The following is an 11,693-nucleotide window of genomic DNA, read 5'->3' as shown; positions in this document are numbered from 1 at the left end:
CCTTAATTTTACTTTTCTTTTACAAAAATAAATCCTTTTAGAACAACATATCTGCAGCAGTTACAGCTGTGAATCTTTTAGGGATCGACTATACCAGGGTCCATATCCAGAGGCTGAATTTTCTTGCCAATTGTTTTTTTTTAAAACAAGCTCAGTCAGTTTTGATGGATAGCTTCTGTGAACATCAGTTTTCAAGTGTTGCTGCAGATCTCCAATTGTATTTAGGTATAGACTTTGACTAGGCCATTCTAACACATGAATATGCTTTGATCTAAACCATACCATCGTAGCTCTATCTGTATGTTTAGGGTCATTATCCTACTAAAGTGAAGCTTCACCCAGTATCAAGTCTTTTGAAACCTCTAAAAAGTTTTATTCTATGATTTCTCTGTGTTTAGGTCCTTCCATCTTCCTTTCAACTCTGACCAGCTTCCCTGTCCCTAGTGACAAAAAGTGTCCCTATTGCATGATCCTGTCACTGCCGTGTTGTTTTCTGCCATGCATACATAGCATGTTATATGGAAGCCAAAAGACTATTCTTGTTCATATTTGATCAGAGCCACTTCTGCCACATTCACCATGCCCAATGAATGTCTTATAGCAAGAGCCAATGAGACATCTCATGGCTTTCTTTCAACAACAATCTTCCAGAAAAGCCAGATTTGTGGAGTGCCACACCCCATCAACAGAATCTCTCATCTGAGCTCTCTGCAGCTCCTACAGGGTTACTCCTCTACTGTCCTATCAGTTTTAGTGAACAGTGATGTATTGGCATGTTTGCAGCTGTGTCATATTGTGAGATGTTTAAAGTTGGGAACATCTGCCTTAAACTCCTTCTTTGACATGATGCTGTAATGTTCTCTAACAAACCTCTGAGGCACACAGAATGACACACAACTTTATTTACTACTTAGGTGACTTCTAAAGGTAACTGGTTGCACTGGATTTTATTAGGGGCATCAAGTTACCTGGGGTTGAATATAAATGCACACTACTTCTTTTGGATACTATTTGTGCATTCGAAAACTTTTTAAGCTCTACCTGCTTTTCCACTTCACAGTTAAATACTACTATAACTCAAAGTTTAAAAAAATACATTGAAGTTAGTTTGTCTTGTGTAAAAAATATAAAAACTTTTACAAAGCAGTATTTATGGAGATAATTAAAATAATAATTAAAAAAATTATAAACATAAAGTTAATAAAATTCTTAGAAACCATACGTTCATTAGAATGAACAAAAATAAACATTAAAACCACAATGAAGAGGTGAAGTGTTAATTTTGTCCAAAAGGCTACATGTTCTCAGCTTGTTTCACATGTTCTTGCAGTGCCTTCCAGCAGCTCGGAGCATAACTGCTCAAAGTATTTCTGGTTTTGTTTGTGGAGCGACTGATAGAGCGTAACACGAGGATATGATGTGCTGCCCAAGATTAACATACCAGCAACATTTCTGGGAGCTACTCCAGTGCAGAGTCACTAAATGCCCCATAAAGTACCAGAATACATTACCACTGATACAGAAAGCGGCGAGGAAATGAAGAGTTAAAGATTGCTCTACTATGCTCTCTTGGATATGATCCTACAATTGATGAACTGAGTTCAACCAGACAATAGAGCAATAAAATAATCTAAACTTTTAAATAGGCAATATTTTATCATATAAACCAAAAAGGGAAGTGGCTTTATTTACAAGGGGTATTTATTCCATAAAAAAAACTATTTTTACACTTAATGATCCTGAATACACTGCCTGGCCAAAAAAAAAGTCGCCACCTGTATTTAACTAAGCAAATAGGTACGAGCCTCCCATTGGATAATTACTACATGGACGATTATGTTTCAGCTGGCAACAAGTTACTTAACCCCAACTGGTGCAATGAGTTGCTTCTCATTTCTTAAACAACCATGTCGAAAGAAACGTCCTGTGGTCGTGAAAAAGATGTCAGTCAGTTTCAGAAGAGTCAAATCATTGGCATCAAGCAGAGAAAACCTCTAAGGAGGTTGCAGAAACTACTAAAATTGGGTTAAGAACTCTCCAACGCATTATTAAAAAGTGGAAGGATAGTGGAGACCCATCGTCTTCGAGGAAGAAATGTGGCAGGAAGAAAATCCTGAATGATTGTGATCGGCGATCATTAAACGTTTGGTGAAATCAAATTAAAGAAAAACAACAGTAAAACTCTGGGCTATGTTTAATAGTGAAAGTAAGATCATTTCCACACGCACAATGCCTTAAGAAAACCACTAATCAGTGAGGCTAGACAGAAAAAAGGCTTCAGTTTGCTAGGAAGCATAAAGTTTGGACTCTAGAGCAATGGAAGAAGGTCATAAGGTCTGATGAGTCCAGATTTACCCGGTTCCAGAGCGATGGGCGCATCAGGGTAAGAAGAGAGGCAGGTGTAGTGATGCACCCATCATGCCTAGTGCCTACTTTACAAGCCTATGGGGGCAGTGCTATGATCTGGGGTTGCTGCAGTTGGTCAGGTCTGGGTTCAGCAACAGTATGTGTTCAAAGAATGAGGTCAGCTGACTACCTGAATATACTGAATGACCAGGTTATTCCATCAATGGATTTTTTTCTTCCCTGATGGCACGGGCATATTCCAAGATGACAATGCCAGGATTCATCGGACTCCAATTGTGAAAGAGTGGTTCAGGGAGCATGAGACATCATTCTTACACATGGATTGGCCACCACAGAGTCCAGACCTTAACCCCATTGAGAATCTTTGGGATGTGCTGGAGAAGGCTTTGCGCAGCGGTCAGACTCTACCATCATCAATGCAAGATCTTGGTGAAAAATGAATGCAACACTGGGTGGAAATAAGTCTTGTGACATTGCAGAAGCTTATTGAAACAATGCCACAGAGAATGCGTGCTGTAATCAAAGCTAAAGGGGGTCCAACGAAATATTACTGTGTGACCTTTGTTTTTTTTTTGGGAGGCGACTTTTTTTTTGGCCAGGCAGTGTATTTATAGCTGTTTTAGCAATCAGTGTTGGGTTAGGTCCAGTTTAATTCAGAGGACCAGTTTCTTTATCTAAGTGTGTCTGTACCAGTTAAAATAACCTCTTTTTTTATCAACTGATTAGTTACATCCAGGCCCTTTTATATCATTAAAATGTGAGTAGATGCCCCTGTTATGATCAGAAGGCATTGCTTCATAAGACTGTCATCTTAAAATCAATCGCCTTTTTTAAATGCAAGGAATACTATGAAATTGAAATGAAAAACTCCTAGAGTACCTTTTAGGAAATAATGCACCCATTTGCATGCCCTCAGGGTTATGACTTGGTAAGCTTTTCCATATGTTATCAGGTTACAACCACAAATTTAGTGTATTTTGTTGGGTTTTTCTGTGATAAGGCAACACAAAGTAGTACATATTTGTGGAGTTGTAGGTAAATAACACGGTTTTTAAACTTTTGTGTGCTTCTCCTGTGTTATCAGCCCAGTTCTATCTGATGCTTTTATATAAAATCGGGTGCAACCACTGGTGAGTTTTCTAAATTACCATCTGTGACTTACCCACATTGATTATGAATGACTGATTATGAGTGAGTGATTTTAACATTCATGTAGATAATATAAAAGATAGAAGTGCAAAAGGGCATTTAGCACAACCAATTCATAACAAAGAACATACTCTGCTCAAAAAAATAATGGGAACACTTAAACAACACAATATAACTCCAAGTAAATCAAACTTCTGTGAAATCAAACTGTCCACTTAGGAAGCAACACTGATTGACAATCAATTTCACAGCTGTTGTTCAAATGGAAAAGACAACAGGGGGAAATCTTTGGTGATTAACAAGACACTCAATAAAGGAGTGGTTCTGCAGGTGGGGACCACAGACCACTTCTCAGTACCTATGCTTTCTGGCTGATGTTTTGGTCACTTTTGAATGTTGGTGGTGCTTTCACACTCGTGGTAGCATGAGACGGACTCTACAATCCACACAAGTGGCTCAGGTAGTGCAGCTCATCCAGGATGGCACATCAATGCGAGCTGTGGCAAGAAGGTTTGCTGTGTCTGTCAGCGTATTGTCCAGAACCTGGAGGCGCTACCAGGAGACAGGCCAGTACACCAGGAGACCTGGAGGAGGCCGTAGGAGGACAACAACCCAGCAGCAGGACCGCTACCTCCGCCTTTTTGCAAGGAGGAACAGGAGGAGCACTGCCAGAGCCCTGCAAAATGACCTCCAGCAGGCCACAAATGTGCATGTGTCTGCACAAACGGTTAAAAACCGACTCCATGAGGATGGTATGAGGGCCTGATGTCCACAAAAAGGGGTTGTGCTCACAGCCCAACACCGTGCAGGACGCTTGGCATTTGCCAAAGAACACCGGGATTGGCAAATTCGCCACTGGCGCCCTGTGGTCTTCACAGATGAAAGCAGGTTCACACTGAGCACATGTGACAGACGTGACAGAGTCTGGAGACACCATGGAGAGCGATCTGCTGCCTGCAACATCCTTCAGCATGACCGGTTTGGCAGTGGGTCAGTAATGGTGTGGGGTGGCATTTCTTTGGAGGGCTGCATGGCCCTCCATGAGCTCACCAGAGGTACAGACACCTTGTGAGACCATATGCTGGTGCGGTTGGCCCTGGGTTCCTCCTAATGCAGGACAACGCTAGACCTCATGTGGCTGGAGTGTGTCAGCAGTTCCTGTAAGATGAAGACATTGAAGCTATGGACTGGCCCGCCCGTTCCCCAGACCTGAATCTGATGGGACATCATGTCTCCCTCCATCCACCAACGTCACGTTGCACCACAGACTGTCCAGGAGTTGGCTGATGCTTTAGTCCAGGTCTGGGAGGAGATCCCTCAGGAGACCATCCACCGTCTCATCAGGAGCATGACCAGGCGTTGTAGGGAGGTCATACAGACACGTGGAGGTCACACACAATACTGAGCCTCATTTTGACTTGTTTTAAGGACATTACATCAAAGTTGGATCAGCCTCTAGTGTGTTTTTACACTTTAATTTTGTGTGTGACTCCAAATCCAGGCCTCCATTGGTTAATAAATTTGATTTCTATTGATGGTTTTTGTGTGATTTTGTTGTCAGCGCATTCAACTTTGTACAGAACAAAGTATTCAATGAGAATATTTCATTCACTCAGATCTAGGATGTGTTATTTGAGTGTTCCCTTTATTTTTTTGAGCAGTGTGTACTGACTCTGGTTATTTCCACAGGCCTGAACGTTGCTGATGTTGCTGTGACTGATGTTTGCTCTGTCTAATCATTAGTGTGTTCTGTTTAAAATGAAATATCTCTTCTGGCACAAGCAAAACCAGACAAGGAATAATTAGAAAACGATGCTTTAACAATATTATTTGTTGCTACAAATACCTTTGAATTACCATGGTAGAGGCCAATGAGAGCATTAAAGAAACCAGAAGTGTGGAGGCTAATGGTAACTATGGAGAAGTTGCAGATATCCAGAACTCAGGTGGGAGAATCAGATGACAGGACAATTATTGGACATGCACTCTACAAATATGTGCCTTTGTGGAAGAATGACAAGAGGAAAACCTTGTTGAAAGAAAACCAGAAGAGGTTTTCTTTAAAGTTTGCCAGCAGTCATGTAGACGACACAGCAAACACATGGAAGAAGGTGCTCTGGTAAGGTTAGGCCAAAACTTAATTTATGGCCTACAGACAAAACACAGCACATAACCCTGAACACACCATCCACAAGGTGGTGTGTTCAGTATGGTGGTGGCAGCATCATGCTGTGGGATTGCTTTTCTTCACAGTTGACAGAAAGATGAATATTTTTATCTGTAGATAAAAATGAGGATGAATATGAATGCACAGCACACTTTTAACAAAGTTTTCTTTGTTTTCCTTCCTCTTCATCATTTAGCATAACTTTGTGCTGGTCTATCACATAAAATCCCAGTGGGAAGAATTGAAGTTTGTTCCTCACAAAATGTGGGACGTGAATAATTTTGCCAAGCAAGTTAACATGTTATTATCAATAATATTCTGTCTCCACATAGAGACAAACCTGACACCAAAATTCCTGTTTTGGAGGAAAAACTGAAAAAAAAAAAAAAAACTCAGGATTGTAAGAGTTGCTCTAAAACAGGAAAAGTGAAATAAGTCTGGGACCACTAGCTGCTGAAAGTTTAGATAAAACATCAAGTTGTTGACAGCTAAGTAGAAAGGGTATGCCATGATTGACAAAAATACTATTAGGTAGATTGAACTTAGTTTGGATTTTGAGTTATTCTAGTTCTCTGCCATGAACAGTGTCAGTGAGGCAGAAATGTAATTAATTTAAGATCCGTGTTTGCTTGAAACTCAATCCAGTAACTTTTTCTACTGTCAAAGGAACCAGAAAAGATGTATAATTCAGTGGATATCAGTTTTAACAAATTAAAGTTGATAATGTATCCATAACGTTGCTCCTCCTCAGTCTAAGATAGTGTTTTGTGCTTCATGTTATGTTAATCTGAAACAGTTCCAACAGTCTTGGTTGTTTTTGCCAAAATCCGTCCCATTCCTTGTTGTTTGTGTCAGAGTGTAAACGGTGGACAACATGATGGTTTAAAGAACATAGTATCACAAAACGTTTTTCAGCTTTTTCTGGAATATTTTGTTATCATAGTCTTAAATGTTTTTCTTTCTTAAAATGTTGGTGGAAACAGATTCAGCCTTTGAAACTGGGCCAAACTGAAGCGGAGCTTTTCCTGTTCAGGACACATAAAAATGGGCTAATAAATACCAGGCGCATCACTCCCCCCTCGTGCCTAAAGAAAATAAGTCTAAATAGGAGAAAACAAAGAGAATATTATGCAGAAAGGAATAAATCACACAAATGACCAAGTATCCGTATCACCAGTTGAACAAGACCACACACATTTCTTCCAGTCAGGCTTTTGTAGCTATGAACAAGAAATCATTCTGCCTCTAATTTGAGGTAGGTTTCTCATCATTCCTTCCACTGAGTTTGGCTCAGGACTCTGCTGTAACTGAGCCAGTGGACAGCCCTTCAGACTGTATGTTAGAGGCTGCAGTCGACTCAGTTTTTCCTACAGCCTTAGGCTCCAGAGTAGCTCCGCTGCAAACACACACACACACACAGTCGGCTGTTGTTTCCCTACAAGGTAAGATCTTTTAAGAACAATACAGGCGTTAGCTTCTCTTATAATAATCAGTCTACGTTTGTATTTGAGTTGTTGTTAGGGGGACGTTTTTATTTTATCGGTTTCTTTGGCTACCATCAAGCTACTAAAGCTAAACTCTTTTTACACAAATCGATAGAAATTTAACTTGGAAACAGTTGCCAAAGAATTTTTGTGGATTTACTACAGGTGTGTCCCAGTAATTTAGAATATCATGAAAATGTAAATTAATAAAATCACAGAATATATTATAGATTCAATCCTCACAGAGGGACATACAGTATTTCAAGTGGTTTTTTTTCTGTGTATTTTACAGATTAAGGCTTACAGGTGATTCTCTTAATGTACTGTACCGTACAGTTGAGTGTAGAGAAAATCTAAATAGCTTTTTCAGATTTAGCTTTTCTGCCACACCTAAATATTTCAGATCATCAACCAAACTTTAATATCAGTCAAAGACATTCTGAGTAAATAAAAAAAATCAGATTTCAAATAATGAGTTCTTCAAACCAACCTTATAGCCCCAAATGTGAAATCATGAATTAACTGTTATTAACTACATTATTGGACCACAGAGTTCAATCTCACAAGCCACATCCAGGCCTGATTACAGTCAAAGCTGTAGAATCAAAACATTGCTTAAAAATAATCAGACAGCGTGAAGTAGGCTAAAAGGCCTCAAAAAGCAAGATAGCATGCTTGAATCTAAAGGAAATCAAGAACAGACAAAGCTCAGAGAGGATTTCTGATGCTTTCGGACTATGCTGGCTTTGGACTTGATAAAACACAGTGGACCAACACCAGCGGAGGACATGGTTCTCCCAAATTATCAATGACTAGAAACCTCACAGCAGACGTCAAGCAACAGGGATCCTGTGCTTCTCCATTGTTCCTCTGGACTCTGGGACCTTAATTTCCATATGAAATGCAAAAACTTTACTTTTATCTTAAAAGAGGCCTTTGAGCCACACAGAAACAGTCCAGTTTATTTTCTTCTTACCCCTGGTAAGATGCTTCTTACATGGTCTCTGGTTCAAGAGTTGCTTAACACAAGGAATTTATCAGCTGTAGTCCTTGGGTACGTTTACTCTTGAAGCACCGACTTCAGCTGCAGGGCAATCCTGGTGAATCTCTACAAACTCTTGAGTGGGCTTTGCATCACAATCTCTCAAGACTCTGGTTTTCACGGTTCCTTGTGCATCTTTTTCTAAGACACATTTTCTTCCACTCAATTTTCCATTAATATGCCATCTGTGAACAGCCAGTTTCTTTAGACTGTGCTGTCAGGTCTGCAGCCTTATCAAACACAGTTTAGGTGTTTGGTAGGTCATTTCTGAGTAAAAGCATATATTGGCCTCATGTGATATTTTAATTTTCTGGGAAACCAAATGTTTAGCTATTATTGGCTGTAAGTCATCATAATGAAAAAAATAATAAAAATCTTTAATATGTACATCTTTATGTGATGGGTCTATATATGAATTTCATCTTTTAAATTGAAATACTGTACATAAGTACAATCCTTTTAAATTTTATTTTAAATGTTCCTGTATATTAGTTGGTAAATAACTGTGTATTTATATTTCTGTTGCAAACATGCTTTACTTTGTGACAGTAACTTGCCAATAAAATCTCATTAATATTCATGTTCACCAAAGGTAAAGATCTTGTACATAAAATGTCAGTATTTGTTGAAATTCATAAATGATGTCATACATTTTAAAAGATCATCAGTTTAATTTGTTGGTTATTTCAGCCAGTTTGGAGATGCTCTGGTGGATGGTAAGCAGGGCCTGGCTCTGCTTCTCCTGCTGCCTCCTGCTGAGTCTCTGCTCCCAAACAGAGAATGTAAGATCAGATTTCCCTCCTGAACAAGAATCAGGGGAACCAGACTTTGTGGACTGGGAAATGGGTTCTGGATCTTCTCTGCTGCATCTCTTCCCCAACTTCCCTGCTGACAGCCCCTTTATTAAGGAGTCCCCAGAAAAACCAATCAATTGCACCCAGCGCTTCTGGTTACCACCATCCTCTCCAGTGTGCTGGGAAACTATAGCAGAGCCCGAGGAGTTTGCAAAGTCCCGTCTGCTTGCTCTGCAGAACAGAGCCGCACTGCAGGCTGTGTTTGACCTAAGTGGGGTGGAGGAAACGGGGATTTCCTATAACCATCAAGCCAGAGAGGAGGTCCAGGGCATCCAGTCTGACCACCAGAAGGTGACGGAGACAATACAAACCATGGAGACCGTGTTTGTCTCACTGCAAGAGAAAAGAAAAGAGGGGAAGGACCACAACATTCTTACCAGGTAAGAACCAGAAAAACTTTATTCTCACCAAGCCCAAAATATTTTGGTTAAAGGTCTCTTAGCAGGATGCAAAGAAACCACATTTAGTAGCTATACTTAGTAACAAGGTTCTGCCATAATTCTAGCTCAGCATTTGAGTTCTTTCATTTGGTTGGTTTTTGGTCACAAACCCAGCTTTTACACATTTAATACAGATGTTTGAAGTTCCAACTAAAGCCCTTTAGTTTGGCTGAGGTATGAACTTTGTACTTCTGAAGCATGAAATGTAATTTGTTTTCAGTTTTCAGGATCACAGTCATGTAAAATGATCCAATTTGAGCAAAAACTTCCCATTTCATTAGTTGCATATGTCTGTTACCCCTTCAATTCAGAACTGTAAATTCATACTTAGTTTTTCCACATACAAACTACATTTTCCCGGCTGCTTTTTTTCTAAAGGATCGGCACTGGGAGATATGTGATGTGTTTTTCATACATCTGCTTGAATTCTGTTTCCTGCTACATTAAATCATACAATTAAAATAGTAGTATTTATACTATGACTAAGACTGCAGAATTAAAGGCATTACATTCCAGCTGGCCATGGACCCAAAAGCAGATTCAAAGCCAGATGTTGAGGCTAGTCCTCAATTAGCAAGGTTCTTATGAGATTTGGATCAGTTCACTTACTGGGCTTTACCAGGAAATTGTGAGTCATTTCTTAACATTTTCTAACAGTGTAACTGGTTGAAATGAAGTTTTGACTTCAATAAATTGTTATGAAGCCACTGATCTTACATTTGTGTGAACTTATGATTACAAAAGTCTTACAATTTCACTTGATTTGTCCTCCTGACAGCATAAAGGAGCGTCTTTCCAACGCAAACAAGGCTATACATGGAAAAGAACTCATGGCAAACAACCTGGAGAGCCGGTTTTCTACTTTAGAGAAGACTCTGCTCAATATACACCTCCGACTGAGCAGACTCTTTCAGCAGTGACAACAATGGAAGTCTCCTCTGGTACAAGAATTTAGCCGGTGCATGCATGATTAGTTTTTAAGTTTGCAAAAGAAAACTAATTGTTAGCAGAAGAACAGAAACATGTACGATCTTTGACCTGGATACATGTGGCTGTTCAAGTTTATGATTCCAAATGTCCATATGCACATTTTATAGTGATATAAAACACCTTGTAAAACTCTGTTATACCTGTGTCAAACTCGAGATATGGTATTTGTCTGTCTATAGACATAAAGGTTGTCCAGTACAGCTTCAACATGTATTTTTAATCTAAAATCCAAACCACAGATTCATAATTAAATAAAGAAGAAGAGAAGACATTCTGTCAATATTTTGAAAATGTTCAATTATTTAGACAGCCGATTGATTTTGGATGGATGTAGCTTCTTGCTGGGAAGGAGAAGTATATTTGATATGTTTTTAGAGATATAATAATCAGTCAGTATCAGTAATTAGATGTGTGACACAGTCTGAAACTGACTTTGATGCCCCGGTCCTTCACTTGCAGTGAATCTGTGCACAGTGTGCGGCCTGCATTTGTATTTCAACCCCTTTACTAAATAGAATCCATGCAACCAACTCCAATCAAAAGTCCCCTTATTAGTAAAGAGAGGACATCTGTGTATGCAGTGTGATCCCAGATAAAAGCAGCTATTCTCTGAAGGCCTGAGAAGTTTGTTGGAGAACATCAGAGAACAAACAGCATCATGAAACTGGGAACACAGCAGACTGGTCAGGAATAAAGTTGGACCCGAGTGAGAGGTCCACATAGGGGAATCTGTCAACGGGACAACTTTCATCACACTAATGCTGAAAGGAAAAAAAACAACAAAATTGTCCTGTTTACCATTTGCCACTAGCCATGTAGGGAATAAGGGGAATAAGATGTAGAAGAAACTGCTGTGACCAGACCAAAATGTAACTTTTTAACATACATGCCAAATGATATTGGGGGAGACCCTGAACACACCACCCCACTGTGAAACACGGTGGTAGCTAAGGCTGTGATGTATACTCTAATAATTAAAAAGTCTTGATGTCTTTCTGCCTTAGGTGCACAGCATAGACCCCAGATAATGAGCAGTTTGTGCAGCTACTGGGAAAATACATGAAATTCTTTTTGAAGTCAACACAAATTTTTAGTGAAAAAGTTGCTTCAGGCCAGCAGTTGCTATTTTTGCCTTCTAAAACGTTTTATGGTGCAGATGTATCAACACTTAATGACCGGCATAGAGAGTTTAAATACATG

At 39.5% G+C, this 11,693-nt stretch overlaps 1 protein-coding gene across 1 annotated transcript; it reads left to right on the top strand.

Annotated features, from left to right (window-relative positions):
• Positions 1-5,374: 5,374 nt before the first annotated feature.
• Positions 5,375-10,762, top strand: si:ch211-57n23.1. Its single transcript, XM_047383939.1, has 4 exons — positions 5,375-5,462; positions 6,943-7,125; positions 8,900-9,443; positions 10,282-10,762. The coding sequence occupies exons 1-4, from the start codon at positions 5,375-5,377 to the stop codon at positions 10,421-10,423; spliced, it is 957 nt and encodes a 318-aa protein (XP_047239895.1). The 3' UTR covers positions 10,424-10,762.
• The last annotated feature ends 931 nt before the right edge of the window (positions 10,763-11,693 follow it).

Source organism: Girardinichthys multiradiatus, chromosome 13 (genome assembly GCF_021462225.1).
Source record: "Girardinichthys multiradiatus isolate DD_20200921_A chromosome 13, DD_fGirMul_XY1, whole genome shotgun sequence".
NCBI lineage: Eukaryota > Metazoa > Chordata > Actinopteri > Cyprinodontiformes > Goodeidae > Girardinichthys > Girardinichthys multiradiatus.
This window is presented reverse-complemented; position numbering and strand designations above follow the sequence as displayed.

Bases quoted from the DNA above. Each gene is read 5' to 3' on its own strand.
- si:ch211-57n23.1 (XM_047383939.1), top strand. From the start codon at position 5,375: ATGGTAGAGGCCAATGAGAGCATTAAAGAAACCAGAAGTGTGGAGGCT. The intron at 5,463-6,942 runs GTGGGAGAATCA...AATTTGAGGTAG, and splicing joins TGCAGATATCCAGAACTCAG to GTTTCTCATCATTCCTTCCA. The intron at 9,444-10,281 runs GTAAGAACCAGA...TCCTCCTGACAG, and splicing joins GACCACAACATTCTTACCAG to CATAAAGGAGCGTCTTTCCA.